Source organism: Gobio gobio (assembly GCF_949357685.1).
Source record: "Gobio gobio genome assembly, chromosome: 17".
In the NCBI taxonomy this organism is placed as follows: Eukaryota; Metazoa; Chordata; class Actinopteri; order Cypriniformes; family Gobionidae; genus Gobio; species Gobio gobio.
The window spans coordinates 19,086,376-19,104,008 of NC_137110.1; the positions used below are offsets into that span (position 1 = coordinate 19,086,376).

Here is a 17,633-nt window from a genome sequence, read left to right on the forward strand (position 1 = left end):
TCAACTGGTTTTGGTTACCCATATTCTTAAAAATATCTTCTTTTGTGTTCAGCAGAAGAAAGAAATGTATACAAGTTTGGAACAACTTGAGGGTGAGTAAATGATGACAAACACGCACCAGGGTACTAAAACATGCTATGTGTCTGGGACAGACCGTGAGGTTTAAGCTACTAACACACACTGGCTAGTGATCTAACAAAACAGCACATTGTGATCGGCCACTTTTGTCTGTGTGCACACACAAGCACATCCTAAATTGATGTCTAGGGCAAACACATGACAGGAATCCTATAAGCTGTAAATCGATAGTCTCGGTCTTGCTTTAATTACACATTCTCTGGCTCTCAAGTGGGTCTCTACAGATTTGGCCCACTGGAGGTAATCTTAACAATGAGAGGGGAAATACAGTGGATTATTGCACTGGGGGGACATTTCTGAACAAGCTGACATTTAAACGACACATTTAAACGAAATTAGAAACCAAAATGGCAGGGGAAAAAACTGGAGGAAAATTAGCAAAGGAAATAGCACAGTGCCCTATGGATGTGCTCAATAATTCATGACTAAATATTGCTTCAAGAGGGCAAAAACACTATTTAATATATTCTTACAAGCAAATAAAGGATTTCTAAATGCAATTTTTTTTTTTTTAAATGATATCTGATATGATATGAGAGAACAAAAATATGTTTGGATTTAAATGGAAACATTCAACAATCAACTTGTCATAATAAATGTCTGCTTGTTAAAATCGGTGTTGCACCTTGTTTGTGCCTTACAAACTGAAAAAGCCATTTTTTAAGAAGATTTTTTGATTGTGATGTAGCAGCACTCAATTTCAAGCCACGTGCATGAAAAACAAGTCAATCTTTCCTCTGTTGCAATCACGAGATTCATACTACACTCCCATGAATCATTAATGTAGCAGGCCAGTTTTGAAAGTCAAATGGCTGCACTTCAAATGTTTGGCACTCAACTTGGCTTTATAACTACTGGACAGTTCCCCAATCTATAGGTTTGTACTGTCACTTCTGGCTGTATGTTCAGGTCAAGCGCTGCAGTTCGCTCTCTAATGGCCAGCGTGCATCAAAGCATTTTATGAACCGAGCCACACAAAGAAGATTCCCAGCTATTGAAATCATAGCAAATGAACCCTGTTGTCTTGTGCCAGAGGGCATGTAAATAGGATTCCTAATTTGGGGCATTGCCAATGGATTTGGATTTACGGTGTGCAGAACCGCGGATGTAGACAGTGGAGCATGAGATGGGCAAATCATGAGATGAGATGAGCAAATCTTTGTTTTACTAAAGAACTAATTAGCAAAACATCAATATTTGTTGTATTAGAGAGCCACAATTGTAATACCTTCAAGGACACTACACATTCAAATGGAACAAAGTATTTTCAAATAAAATAAATTACATGCTCAGTTAATTATAACATGAAAATAAGGTTGTGACTCACATGACACAATTATATATAGTCACATTTGATAAAGTTATCTTAATAAAAGGTAAATCTTAAATTCCTTCCAGTCTTTTTTGAAACCCTCAAAGGGTGACTCAACACACAACAAACGCTGAGCTTATGAAAGGGGCTGCCTCTTTAAGAGTGCTAATTTGCTACATGTGTTATGGAACATTTATCAGCCTGGGTCACTCAGGTGAGCCATCCAGCTTGAAGGATCTTCTGCAACACTGATACTGACGTTCACTATAAATTAAGGTAGTGGCTGCTTATGAAAGGCTGATCACTTTTTTTCTGATCAAATGCTGTATGCCCTTCTTTCTTTTTTTAGAGCACAAAATCTGAATTAAAAAAAAAAAAAATTATATATTATATTATATATATATATATATATATATATATATATATATATATATATATATATATATATATATTATATTATATTATATTATATTATATTATATTATATTATATTATATTATATTATATTATATTATATTATATTATATTATATTATATTATATATATATATATATATATATATATATATATATATATATATATATTTTTTTTTTTTTTTTATATCTCGCTCGCACTCGTCCAAATAATGGCAGTTAATAGCCACCAGCATCAAGCTTTTTTTTTTTTTAAAGACGCAAAACTATCACGGATCTGTGAAATGATTGTGATTGTTAATTAGCATAAATACTTAATTTGAATAAAGTAATATTTCCCCTATTTTTAAATCTTGTTCTGTATGATGTGAGAATGAGTGAATATGGGTGTTATGCTCATATCCCTTACTATTATTAGCATAAATATACAAGAGCTCAACATAATTTTGCTGTAAAAGATGCTGTTTGGAAACATGCTGGTATTTGATCCCATAGAAAAATTTGGGATCCAAAGAGTCAGATTATTCATCCAAAAATGTTACATCATTATTTAACAGCACCATCATTAATCCAGACCACCTAGCAGTTTTATAATGTGAAATGTTTTCAGATATCGAATCATTGCATATTATACTGTATACCCATTTATTTCCTACAAAGATTTTCAAAGAAATCTAGCCACATCAGGCTTGAATTTTGGCGCGGGAATGTGGGTATTGCGCATAATTTTAATAATTCCCGCAGGTCGCGCGCTTGTAATGCTGGAAACTCCAGCAAACATTTATTCACTTTAGCATGTAGGTTGTGAGTAAATTCCTTTTATATATATTTTTTTTAAATCAAATCAGTCATTTTTTAACTTAATGACACAAACAGCGCATGAGTGACTCAGCAGTGCAGTGGCTTCATTCTCTCTCTCAAAATGTGCTTAACATCACTATAACAAGGTATGTTGTTCAGGAAAGGAGGAGGCAGGAACTGGTGTATGTTCAACAGCTTTAAATCTCAAAATAAAGCCCTGCTTGCCACAATCACCACAATGCATTTGCACAAGGCAAGCGTCAAACGCGCTGCAGGAGTCGATACTAGACTCTCGCGTTAACACAAATATAATGAGTAAGCAAAAATGTAGGTGAAATCAATGTAATTAAAAAAAAGTCTAAAATTTGCCACCCAACTCCCCCTCAAATAAAAAATTCCCCCATAAAGATCACCTAAGGGAGGGGGGGCAAAATTCAGGCCCTACACATACAGAACATCATACTGACACCACACCATAGTGCTGATTCAATGGAAACCCTGTGCAATACGGTCATTAAGACCTAAAGAGACTTGAAATGTTGATCTGGACCTAGACAGAAGGCACTGATGGAGGATCAATAGGGAATTGGTGAGATCAAGGGTCACTAACTACGAGTAAAAATAAAATTGATACAATCACACAAAGGATGTTCAGAGAGTCTTTTTGCTAAAGCCGATGTCTAAGACTGATCGTTTTCTGCGGTTTGTGTCCAGTGGGGCACAATTAAACACGCTATCCATCCATCATGTTGATCAATCCAGGAGAGATTGGTGTCGTCCAACAGGCAAACACTGCAGATGTTCATTCTCTTGAGATTACAAGGAAAGTTGACAGCTTCCTGTTCCTTCTGACCTCTGTTGGCTTTTGTAAACTTGTAAATGTTTAATTGTTTAATTATTTATGATCTTTCCCTACAAGATGCACACATACAAAAGGACATTTACACCCACAAATACACTCAAGCCTGCACTCTGACCATACAATTAAGTACAGACCCCCAATATCCATGTTTCCATGCATTTGGCCAATTAAATGGGCCTGCAGGGAGTGAAGCTTCTTGACCCGATCCAAAAAGTCCTTTGCACAGTGTGAGCAGCCCACTTTAAAGTCCCAGAGTGCTTCACAGCCAGTTAATGTCACTTTGACATGACCTGCTCTCGTGAGACGCCTCAATCTTTGATAGGTTTAGCTCAACACTAATTAGACTGACAGTCTGGGGAAACATAAACAAAAGCAATGCTGATATTTAATTATAAGATATAAGAGAGTTCAAAGAGCTATTCTAATATGAAATTGTGTCTTTGTTTTAGAAAAAAAGTGCATTTCTAAATTGCTTGCTGAATTGCCTTGCTGAAATAATTAGTTTTTCTTTCTAAATAACGCATAAATATTGTGAAATGTGAAATAAAAAAAGTTGTTAAAGGGGTCATGAACTTGCTTTTTAAATGTTTTTTATACTGTTGTCTGAGGTCAACTTATGACGTTTGCGTGGTTTTTACATTCAAAAACATCATAATGAATAAGTAATAGGCTATTTTCTGCCCTTGTTTTGAGGCTCCCTCAAGAAATGCTCAGTTTTTATGGGCTTGCCGCACTGAAGACTTGGAAGTAAACGCCCACGGCTAGGATTGGATATGATTTGCATATTTAATGAATCACCCACAGGGCTTGCAAAATGTCTTTATCAAACATAGACAATGATTCTTCTCTCATCCACCCGTGATTGATTGGAATGTTTTTTTTATTAACGTTACTTGGCTCGCCCGATCGATAAATATAACCGCGAACCGTACACACACACACACACGCCATTCAAATATCAAGTCGAGAGTGAACAATGCACATCAGGAAAGGAATGTTATTTTACTATTTAAGACGTTTTGGTAGCCCGTCTGGTAAACACATAGCCCCGGGACGTTGGGCTTTCCGAGCACTGGCCTATAAACATGTCAGAGTCTGATCCTGAATCGCAATGAACCACATGAACACCACAAATAAAGGATTCTCCAGCCTTTGACAGCATGCTAAGGTATGTTCAGTTAGACATGTACACATAATCAATACTGTAACAATGCAATACAATCACATATAAAAAAAATGTTTTACTCTCATTAGTGTGTTGCTTCATTCATCAATGTAATCTCATCTCGTCTCTTGTTTACAAATGAATCCGTGGTTAAATGAAGGAACAGATGCGCAATGTCTTCCCCACATGAGCTGGATATTCATTAAAAATAAAGTTCATCCATGCATTCATAATATTGGAATCCGAATGAAGCTTATGTGGTATGTTTACTGCTTAGAAATTCGATGCGGTTTAGCTCTATGTAGGCCTATGACATGTTAGTGGCACAAGTCGGTGGGCGGGGCTACAGAATCAGGCGTTGTTCTTCTTCTGTTGAGGTGGTGCTTCACCACACAATGACGTCATGGTGTGGCATATTCTGAAATAGATTGTTTGCTGGTCCTGGTGTCTATAAAAGCTTTTCTTTGACTAACAAGGAAGTTTTCAGCTCTGAAACTTACAGGCTATTCTTATATTACTATGACCTTTTATATATCAAAAGTTGATTTCTCAATTCATGACCCCTTTAATATAAAATGGCAGTACCCACAAATTAGTCTACATTTGGTCAGTCCAAAAAAGTCACACAAAAAATTATTTATGTATAATTATGAACGAGTTACAAAACTATAAACAAATGTTTATAACATTTTTAACCTACATATATAATTAATATACTTATTAAAAAGTGCTGATTTTGGCCCGTGCTTTCTGATCCCAACCTCACCTTTTCTGACTGTTTCCTGTCCTCGCTATACTATCAATAAATAAAAATAATAATAATAATAATATTTTTTGTAAAAATTTGAATCAACAGCTTTACCTTTTGTATTCAGCAGTTGATTCCTGGTGCTTGAGCTCAGTCTGATAGTGAGAAAAATCAGCACTGATGGGCGCTAAATTAAAATGCCACCACAAACTGCGTGACTAAGAAGCAATCGTGCTGCGCTGATGCCTCCGCTCTGGCAGCCGGGAATGGCGCACGTGGCCGGGAGACTAGGGCTTGCTCTTCGGCTGCAGCGGTGCTCTTGGAGTGTGGCCACATGGGAAATTACTTCAGGGAACCACTGCCTGAAGCATGAAATTGAACCCATCCGGTGCATCTGACTGGATCCCTCCATAATATTTAAAATAATTATGTAGGAAAACACCCGTGCAAGGTTATAATAGGCCCAGGCCTGTCGTCTCCTGGCTAAACTTGTCAGTTTTCACCAATCAATATAAAAGCAACACCAATAGAGTCTTGCGAATTACGAATATGACAATGAAGACTGACAAAAACCTACACAAAGACATTTTTACGCATAATTTAAATAACACTTATATAGTGAGTTCATTCTCAGTATATAAACACATTGTAGAATTTGCTGATGCATAAGTCAGACATATTGAAATAAAACAATGTATTCTTCTAAATCCACTGTAATGCCATTCAAGGTTTAAATGGCAAAATCGCTGTGTTTTAGCTTGCAAAGTCAAGTGACTAATTAATAATGTGACATTTTTTGTTACATTTATTAAGGTAATCTGAAAAGGCAATGGCCTCTGTCATATCATAAAGATGTCTGCGATTAAACCAATTCAATCATCAAGAACGAGTAAAATCCCATGTCATGCTGGAGCATCTATATAGGTGAGAAGAAAACTTTAAAACTGAAAGAATCAGCATCTTTTACATATATTAATATTCTGGAGCTTTATATTGTACATTAACAAATGTTTTCAAGGCTACTAGTCTAATTTTGCATTTGTTAGGTGACCGCATAAGACATTTTCACAGAATCATTTAATTATTTTCATTAAATGGCCGATGCAGTAATTACTGGTTTTAGGAGAATTCACTTTATAAATGAATTATGCTGAAGCAAAAGATGTGAACATTATGTACATTTAGGGATTTCCTACTGTATGACATTAAGAAGCTTACATGTAAACATAGTCTTTTGTAGTTTCTCTTTCTTGCACACAATGCATTTCGGTCTCAGTTTTTTTTTTATTACAAAAGCACTACCTCATTTTCCTTGGTTTAAATCCAACAGTTTTTTGGGGGGGAAAACAACACATTTCTAGGTAAGAATTAATCCAATCAGACTCATGATCTTGATCATGTGGGACAGGAGGTTACATCACATTCACAGTGAACATGACTACATCTTTGAGTGCAACTAAAGAAAGAATATTGCCATCGTCTGACCTTGATTGAGGAGATTGTGACAGAAGCAGAGGTCTTGACAGTATAAAATGGTTTCTATACTTGTGCCTTTTTTGAAAAAGAAGGTTTAGATATATATTTTTATTTGCTCCCCTGGAAGCCAATTACACTCCAATTGCAATGCCTAAGGCAGGGCGCTTGTGAAATGAAACTTGCTTGAATATGTAAGGGATAATCCACAGCTAAAATTAATCCAAATTGCGCTACAAACATCAATAACTTCGCGGAGACGTCGGTCGGTTCTTTGCCTCCATGTCAGGCATTAAAATCAAAACATTTAATGCACAGCTAGCCTTGGATTATCCCGCTTATATCCTTGGTCATGTTTGCAGCGCAAACTTTGAACGGAAGGGTAAAACTGACAGTTATTTTAGTCAGTTACGGCTCCTTATATGTAGCATTCTGCCCGCTTTGAATCAGGCACAGAGATAAAGTAGTGCGTAAGATAACATTTATTTGAATGAATGAATTATAGCATTTATTTTAATACTTTTTCGAGAGAGAGAGAGAGAGAGAGAGAGAGAGAGAGAGAGAGAGAGAGAGAGAGATGTGTACCTGTGTGTCTGTTCAGCGCCTCTCTCTCCATTAACAATGAAGCTATGAGTTTTTCATAAAAACTTCAAAAAAAACGATGTTACTCACTCGCTGCTGAGAAATATAATGTTGCGATTTAGAAGCAAATATATTTTATTACTTAAAGTCAGAGGGCAGCGTTGATAACAAGTGTCCGTGCTCCTGAATGTTTGTCTGTGCACAGCGCGATCTCTGCTCTGTGTGTGAGTGACGTAGGCCTATGTGTGCAGTGTGCACTTCAATGAAAACAGCACATTAATATTGAACGGTGATTCAACTGACGAGTATTCAGACAGACCATGGTATAAAATCTTTTAAAGCATATAAAGATTTTTTTTTTTAATTTTGGGGAAAATTTGTTTTGAATATGTTGCTATGTGGTTACTAGGGTAGCCTGATTGGTTGAAAGGGCATTGCTAGGTGGTTTATTTTTAATAAAAAAAATTATTAATTATATTGTTTAATAAATTATTTCAAATGAATATTGTTCTTTTGAACTGTCTATTCATCAATGAATCCAGAAAAAAGGTATCAGTTTTCAAAAAAATATGCAGTGCAACTATCTTTAACTGTGATATAATAAGTAATGTGTCTTGAGCTCCAAATCAGCATAGAATAAATTCTTAAGGATCATGTGACACTGAGGACTGGAGTAATGATGCTGAAAATTCAGCTTTATTATCCCAGTAATAAATAAAAATGTATGGACCCACTTTATATTAGGTAGCCTTAACTACTATGTACTAACATTTAAATTAATAATTTGATACAATGTACTTATTGTGTACATATGCTTTTACATTGTACTTATATTTTAAAATTACCTGCATGTAATTACCTCTGTAACTAAATTCTGTAGTTACATTTATAATTACACTGTTGACCCTTCCCTTACATCTAACCCTACCCTTAAACTTATCCATACCACCACACCTGTCCCTAACTTTACACGTATCCCACCTCAATATCAGCAAAAGTGTTTTGCAATACAATATGAACACAATAAGTACATTGTACTTATTTTTTGATGTAAGTACATAGTAGTTAAGGCCACCTAATATAAAGTGGGACCCAATTTACAACTGTTTTCTATTTTAATATATAGAAGTGTTTTTACTGTATTTGATCATAAAAATGAAGCCTTCTTTCAAAAACATTTTACTCTACATTTTACTGTACATACCGTGCCTAAATTCACTTCAGTAGCATTAACAGTAGCATTTAAAATGATTTATAAAAAAAATGAAAACCCTTTAAACCTGTTGCGTTAGCAAGCAGCCCTAATTAAGCTCCATATTATTCACTATAACAAGGTTTCTTGTCTAGGTCTGTACAAAAAGGTTTAACAATAAAAGGCAAACAGTTTGACCAGAGATCTACAGTATATGCAAATCCGTCCCACAACAGCTGGAGGGGCCAAGAAATGACCCTTCATCCAACCCCAATCTTCTCTCTCACGCACACACACCAATATAAATGTGCCTTTGGAATACACACAAACACACACTTCATCAAGCTGATTAATTACCACCCAATCAAGGCAAGGTACCCATCTCATTTTTCATAATCATGCCAGCATATGATTCCAGATTCAGTTTTGTACAAGCACCTGACTCATGTCCACACGCTCCTGTTTATTACTTTTTAATGTAACCATAATGACTGCCCCGCTGTTCCCATTGATCAAGATATCCCATACTGAGAAACCACAGAGCCCAGGTAGTTTTTCAATATTACTCACTTAATATTACCAGGTTGATCACAACATGATAGTCTGCTCTGCTGTAATGGCATGACAGTACTTATACTCTGCATTACCAGAGGGAGGCTAATGTTGGAGAATCTAGACCTATTCGAGGCACAAAGAGGGGTTTGTGTAAAGAAGCTATGAAGAACTATATGATCCATGTGACTCTGTGTGACTTTGCTTTGATAGATGGAGAACCTCTGTAGAGGCCACCGAACAAAGCTAGGAGCAATTGTGAAAAGCAATCTAATACAGTCAAGGGAATTTGGAAAATGTGTCTGGATACAGCTGCAAGCTTTGACCTTGGACTAGTGGGAATACATCTATGTATTTGTGTGTATGTCTCAAAGCCATATGATTTCCTTTACCTTGTAGGGATTGAGGGCACACCAGACACAAATGAGTCTTCCAGATGATTCATTCAAACATAATTCCACACAAAACTCAACTGAACATATCAAAAATGTATGGCCTCAATTGAAGTGGACGCCAGTCAGTCTGCATCAGGCTGACAAAAACCCCAGCTAAGAACACAGTCACCTCGGAACCAAAGATTATACCTAATTGGTCAGGACCCATCCAGGAGGATGGGTAAATGTTTGGGTTTATAATCTCAGAACACGAACAAAGAATGAGACAAAGAGTTAAGAAGCTCAAGGAGACATAAGGCGACGAGATAGATGATCAGAAGATCGTGGCAGACCAAGATCTGAGAAAATGGGTTAATAATTTAATTCAAGCCATCTAAATACTCTCGTCTCACTTTCCTTTCTTTTATTTAGTTTCTGTTCCTTTCCGTTGAGTCTCGTGTTCTAAGTTAAGCCACGTGATTGGCTTCCCAAGACGTCGATCAAAGACACAACAAGACCGTCAGCAAATCAAAGAACCTGGGAAACCCCTCCAGCCAGGACAGAGAGGGAATCCCCATTCAAAGAGGATACAAGCTACAAACGCAAGTAATTCCTCCAGATCCTAACTGAACTGGTGCATTGATGTCAAATTGAATAACCCCGCCTAAGAAACAATAGGAGGGTTCAATAAATGATTGATGGTACATTCATGTCATGTGTTATAAATGCATATATTGCTAGAAACTTGGGATTTCACCATTTCACTCTCTTAAAACTCATTCTTTCCTCACTTTCTTCCTTTCTGCAACGCGTGTGAATGTGTGTGTGCATGTGTTTGTGTTAGATATTAGTTTTGTGTGTTAGAGTAGTGAATAAAGTTTTGTTTGTATTTAAAGATAAGTGTTCTTGTGTTATGTGCTTACGAATTTAATGTCTTAAACTGCTGATCTAAGTTACCTGGCTATAGCAGTGTTTCCCTACTGTGTGGATATTAATATCCGCTGCAGAGTTGATATTTATGGCCCATTCAAATGAACGCTGGACGAGTCATTTGCTTGACTCTTTCAAAATTCCCTATGAATTAATTCATAATTTCATTTGAGCTAATTTGATCTAGTCCCTACAACCTCAATGCATTTGATTAGCATTTAGACATTCATGTAGGCTGATTTGGATGGACATTAACAAGCAAATCAGACAAAAATAGCTTCTGCAAAAAATTATTTGGTGGTGGAATCCACATCATACTTGAGACAAATGTCATGGAACACACAGAATTTCATACCTGTCCATCATATGGTGACGGTCTCTGTGGGTGGGAGCTTTGAAACTAGCACAACCTGCATCTCTTTATGGCACAGTTGTCATTATCATTCCACTTCATTTTTAGAGACATCCAAAATATGAACATACTGAAGTAGAGAGGCAGAAGGATGTAACCAAATAATGAATATATGCTAATGTAGTTTGCTACATTGTTGTATACAACAGTCACATGACAATATCATATTCCATGCAAGTGGCATCTAGAGAATATATTTATATTAGGGGTGTAACGGTACACAAAACTGATGGTTTGGTACAGCAGTTTTACAAAATTGCTTTTTATTTATTTTTATTAAACAGTGGTTTACTGAAAAAATGTCCTTAAATGAATTCAATTATAACTAAACGTTTCTTGAAGATAATGCTGTAAACTATATAGGGAGCCCTTACTTGCACATTACTATAATATTAAAGGTTAACAACAGAGACAAAACTATTAGCCTAAATTCAGTTGCTATTTATTTTTTTATATAATAATCAACACTCAAATAAAACATTGTGTGCAAACATGTAAACTTCACATAAGGCAGTTTTTGCATTAAATTCTAAATCTAATTATAAAATAGTGTTTTCTCTAATTGGTTGTTGAAATATAATCATATACACAGTGTCTGTCATTTTCATGACAGATTTATCTAAACATATATGAAATAATCAAGACACCACTAACAGGTTCAGTAGAATATAATGAATATATAGGCTAATATAGTGCATATATATAGAGAAAGTTGATTTCTCTAGTGAATAAAAGTTGTGGTCACTGAATGACTGCCTGATGTAAATGCTACATTGTTTACAAGCCATACACGACATATGATACGTGACAGTAAGTTGTACAAGATAAAATCAATCACGTTCACAGATGATCGCGTTCACGTGCGGCCACTTGAACTGACGCGCCTATACAGTGATCAGTCACGTCACATTAAAGAGCGTGAAAACGGCATTTATCGTTTGAATTTTGTGATAAAGTGACTGAATACTTAATATGTTCATGTGGGAACTCGGATTGAGGTATGTTCCGTGCTTAAAACAAGCCGACTGTTAAAGATCACATTCGGATCACACACCGTTTTTTTTTTTTAAATGGATGCTCTGATTCTGATCAATACTAAAAAGTTGATAATTATTATTATATATACTTATTATATATAATGATATAAATATGTTAAAATATTAAAAAACAAAAACATTTCTTTTGGTTTTTAGAATTTAAAGTGTAGCTAGATGAATTTAGACATCACATTATAAAGTACAGTGGATATTGATTCTACATTTAACAGTTATTACATTTATAGTGTTTTTAAAGATTAACTTTAAAGTGAGTGTGAGATGATAGCGCAGTAATATAAATGTAAACACTGGGGAAATGAGAATTAATCAAACATCCAATATCAATCGATAAATTTTATTAAAAATGTCTTATATCAGCCGATAACCAATTTGATCTATATATATGTGTGTGTGTGTGTGTGTGTGTGTGTGTGTGTGTGTGTGTGTGTGTGTGTGTGTGTGTGTGTGTGTGTGTGTGTGTGTGTGTGTGTGTGTGTGTGTGTGTGTGTGTGTGTGTGTGTGTGAATACATGCTCATCTATTTACCATTTTACTGTATACCTTTTTGTGTAAATATATATATAGAGAGAGTATAGGTAAATTAAGTCAATCTGAAAACAACTAAAAAGATTATAAAAATCACAAAGGAAGTTCAAGGTAAATGCATTGGATTGTGGGATACAGTATTGAGTGCAGTTTGCACTGTTGCATACTGGACATTTTGGATATGGGGTAGGTCATTATAATATTCTACGCATACAGAAAATGTACATACTGTGCAGTTTGAGCATATAATTGCATGGAAGTATTCCAAACATAGCCTAGGTCTCCCTTCTCCCCTTCTTGGCCAGGATAATGTCGCCAGAAGAAAAAAACACAGCAAATCACAGTAGATCGAGTTTTCGATCTGATCTTGCGGTCATTGAACTGGAAGCTCCACTTTCCTTTGGATATCGGCAAAGAAAGAAAAGTGAGCCAGAAACTGCTCCTGACTCAGTAATGAGGTAACAACTGAATCAGAGCACAAGGAATATGTGTGAAAATGTGATTTGCTCGTGATCTGAGTGGACAATATCAATTACTAGTACACAAGTAAGTGCGTATGCCGAGGGGAGTGAGCATTAGTGCTGCCAATCAGCAGTTGGAGCCTAATTCAGCCAACGGCAAAATCACATCACATGGTCAGAGAGAGAGGCTCAGTCCACAGCCTAAAATAAAAATTATTACGATTGTCAAACAGCCACAGGCGATCCTTGGTAGAAAAACAAACTAAAAAGAAATGGATGCATGCAAATAAAAGACAAAGCTCCACTTGCATTATTTTGGTTTATGTGCATGACAAATAGGTTTACAACAACAAAGAAGACTGTCTAAATATAAGGATATATGCAGTAAAATATTCCAATTTGAAATAAATGAGCAATAATGCATTCAGAATAATTAGTTGACAACAAATACTGCTATAAGGCAGACTTTTCCTTTTACTTTATCAAGATAACATTTTGATTAGAAATAAAGTGTCAAAATATCAGATATGTGCACTGGGTCTTGTAGTTCAAATGCACCCTAATAGACCCATTGCTATCCAATATGTTGTTGAAATTAATCAAACAACAATATTAACAAGGAAAGAAAAAACAAATCGCTGCTCTTTATTTATTAATTTGTTTGTAATTACTGACTATTTACTTGAATAATTACTTGAAAAACCTTGAATTATTTCTTCATTTAGCAAGCATTACTTCAAGTCTACATAACACAGCTCTAATTTATAAGTTAATATTTATACTTACACTACACTGTTCTAAGTTTGGTGCAGTAATATACTTTTTATGTTTTTGAAAGAAATTTCAGCAGTCATTACTCCAGCCTTCAGTGTCGCATGATCCTTCAGAAATGATTCGAATATGCTGATTTGGTGCTCAAGGAACATGTATTATTATTATCAATGTTGAAAATAGACAATAGAAATAGACAAATAGAAAGTTTAACATAAGAGAATTTATTAGATTTTTGATCAATTTAATGCATCCTTACTGAATAAACATATTCATTTCTTATAAATAAATCATACTGACCTCTTCTATATATTTTATAGTTTTTTCTATGGCATTGAAATTATTATATCAGTATGGTGACGCTGACTCAAATAAAATTTCCCAATAGGTTTACACATGCTTATATTTGGATAAAAACAAACAGAATCAACATACTAAAAACACATACACTCACTGTACTCACTGCAGGTGGAGTCGGCTTCATCCGAACCGTCTGGACATTCCGGTTCTCCATCGCACCTCCATCGAGCCGGGACACACTGCCCATTCTTGCATGCAAAGTCTGTCGTAGCACATGTCTTTTTTGCTGTTCAAGAAAAGAGAGGAAGGTAAGTACAGGGGCATATACATTTACACAAGAGGTTTTGGTGCAAACCAAAAATAAAAGTTCAAATGCACCTGCATTTTCATGTCAAGCTTAAGTGGAAGATGGAATTACTTTTTTTTTTTTCAACAACAATAAACCACCACACTACTAAATCTAGTCTGCAGGAGACGCCAAGACAAAATTGGTTCACTTGAGAAACAACACTTGATAACAACTGTTCTGGTTCAGAAATAGAGAAAGTCTTGAGCAGTAAAAGACTCATGCTTTAGATTCAAACAACAAACAGCAAGCACTATGAAGCTAAGTGCATCGTGCGTCTCTGTCATTTCTTCTTGTCGCGTTTATAGTTTAATTGGGAAGAGAGTTTGAATGAATTGAACACAGCTCCATCGGGAGCAATTACAAAGGCCCAGGTACACATCACTTTGAATTTATGAACCCTTACTTTCGTTTGTTTATGTGTGAGGATAAAGACTGCTTTGCTTTAAGTCCAGTAAATTTGTAACAGGGGTAAAAAAGCCTGAAGGGAGAGCGATTGATGATGTTGTCAGCTCTCTGGGAGGGAAACCAATAAGAGCTTTATCAGTCAGAGAGGACAGTGATTTAACACATGTTCGGCTTTTATCATGTGCATCAATTGAACACATGCAATGTCTGGTTTTGGGTGGGTGTACTATTCCTATATATATATATATATATATATAAGAGATGCTCCGATCAGCATTTTTGGGGCCGATCACCAAGATCATGATCTGCCGATTGCCGATCACTGCCGATCACAGAATGGCAGGGGAATGGGAATCTTTTATCTATAATCTTGCAGACTTTGCACCATTTGTAGAAATGAAACTAACTCTAAATTAAGGAGAACCACCAAGTGTTTATTTTAGAAAATGAGATAACTTAAGGCTACTGTAGGCCATCTTTCCCAAATAAATGTATATAATAAATGTATATAATTATCTCACCTAAATATTTGATCATGCAGTGCATTTTTGTTTTTAACAAAATTTTTGTTTTTTTTTCAGGTAGGTCTAACATTAGTATTGAGGTAAGAAATACTAAAGACATTTAATAAGAAATCAAATGTAAATGAATTGGTCTTCCCTGAATAAATTAAATTAGATTAATCCTTACACTTAAGGTTGCAAAAGTTAGTCATTCAAGAGCAGTAAGTGTCATAAAGGTTCATCAAACAACACAAGACAAAGAGAAACTCAGAGACAGCAGCAGTTTATTCGACAGCTGTCACTTTAAGAGCGAACACGGATATGGTTACATGCAGCTGCACAAACGTTCACTCGCGAGTCACGACGGGGTTTACGTGCATACTCGTCAAGACGGTCATTTAGTACATACATTTGTGTGTATCTGACCATTTCTGCGCAATTTGTACTCGCAAGCTTTTTGTGAGATGGCGTGTGTGTTTGTGTGTGCGCGCGTGCACGGTCTGGAGAGCGCGCGAGTGCTGAGCGGTTTGAACACTGGCAAGACTTAAAAATAAATGCAAATGGTAAACTTTAGTGACGATGCGACACTGCCTCGATTGTGCAAAGTGGCAAATCCTGTGTCAACTGTGCAGCTCGATTTTAGTGCAGATGCGCTGATGTGAAGCCATTTGAGCATTTTGAAAGGAAGAGAGAGAGAGCGCGCGCACGCGGTGATTCACGCGCGCTGTTTGTGAACGTACGTCCCACAGAAAGTTTTCAAATGACTGCGTAAGTTATTTAAAGCTACACTATGTAACTTTTCCGTCCACTAGAGGTCGCCTGTTCAAAACAAAGGCGTAGTTTGATGACGCCACGTTTGAGCGCAGAATCTTGGGACATGTTGTTTTCACCTCACAGCCGGTGGAAAACAGTCAGGATAGGACTCGGGCAGAAATCATGTTCATGGATGCGATTATTAACATTACTGTAGTCTGAAGCAGAACAGGACCGAGTGTTGTGGAGCTGAGCAAGGCCTCAGGAGCGATTGAAGAGCGGGACTGTTATTATGGCATAGTCGCCGGCGGGACTTTTATTATGACAAGGTTGCCGGCCCCACTTCCTCTTTTCTAGTCATGAGTGAGGTAACGCAACTCCGTTTATCGTATTAGATATATCTAAGTGTTGAAAAGGAAGTTATGACGCTCGGCGGCTGCTATGACACTTGTTCACACTGCAGTGAGAGTAAAGTGTTTCACTGAATAAAACCGGAAACCGAGGGTGACGCAGATATGACGCAATCGACAGGCGACTCCCTCACACGCATAGCTCACACGTCCCGGTTCCTCGGTTAAAATAGCAATTTCTCACAATTTACAAATAGTTGGAAACATTTGGGATATTCTAAGTACTCAACTGAACAAAATATATAACACTGGCCTAGTGGTTTCTGGATATTTTTCTGCAAAAATCCTACATAGTTCACCTTTAATATAGAAATATGAATTGTACCTCACCTTCAGCATTATAATTATTTTACCCGCGCCGGAAAGAGAATGAGACGGTCGCTGCATATCATGCCCTCGCTCTCACGGCAGGTGCGGGTTTTATGTGTCGTCAGCATGCGATCGGTTCATGAGATCGGCCTTTTTGGAGACCACCGATCAATCATCCCAAAGCGATTATCGACCGATCGAGATCGGTTGCCGATCAATCGGAGCACCCCTAATATATATATATTATAATAAATATATATATAGGGACCCTTAAAAAGTCAAACAGATAAAAGGCGAAAAAAATTAAACCAACCAAAAGAAAGCAGAAAATTGTCCAACAGTCACTGAGTTGCAACAGATCAGAAAGAATGAGATATTCAGTGAAATTCTTCTCTGCAACGGTGATCAAATCCCAGGCCCTTGCCTCCCATCAGAACAAGAGGATTTCATCTAAATCTCCCCAATCTCCCCAGCCAAGCTACCTTACACTGAAACAAGCATTGAGATTTACCAACTCACACATCATAGGGGCCATGTTCCCCAGCCCCTTATCTTCCTCTGGAACCAGAGCCACTATGTTATAGGTTGAACACCTCCAAACACTACAGAGAGAGGTGGTTAGTGAGCCATGAGCAGCACTTAATTACCAAAGATCCTTCACTAGCCTTATCTCAAGGACAACACTTGACCTTGTCACACCCTTCATTCCCTTCAGACTGAACATAATATTAAATTTCTTGAAGGTGAGGAAATTTTGGCTAATACCAAGAATATATATCAAGCCTGCAACACGAATCCTGAAAACTGAAGCCGATGTGTCTCGATCACCCCCTGGT

At 36.6% G+C, this 17,633-nt stretch overlaps 1 protein-coding gene across 1 annotated transcript in view; it reads right to left on the reverse strand.

Annotated features, from left to right (window-relative positions):
• The window catches only part of lrp8 (low density lipoprotein receptor-related protein 8, apolipoprotein e receptor), a gene marked incomplete at its 3' end in the record, with an annotated part of 197,776 nt that overhangs the window by 93,816 nt on the left and 86,327 nt on the right, over positions 1-17,633 (reverse strand). Inside the window, exon 3 of the mRNA XM_079841676.1 lies at positions 14,232-14,354. Within this exon, the coding sequence (XP_079697802.1) occupies positions 14,232-14,354 (123 nt within the window). The remainder of the gene's footprint in view (positions 1-14,231; positions 14,355-17,633) is intronic.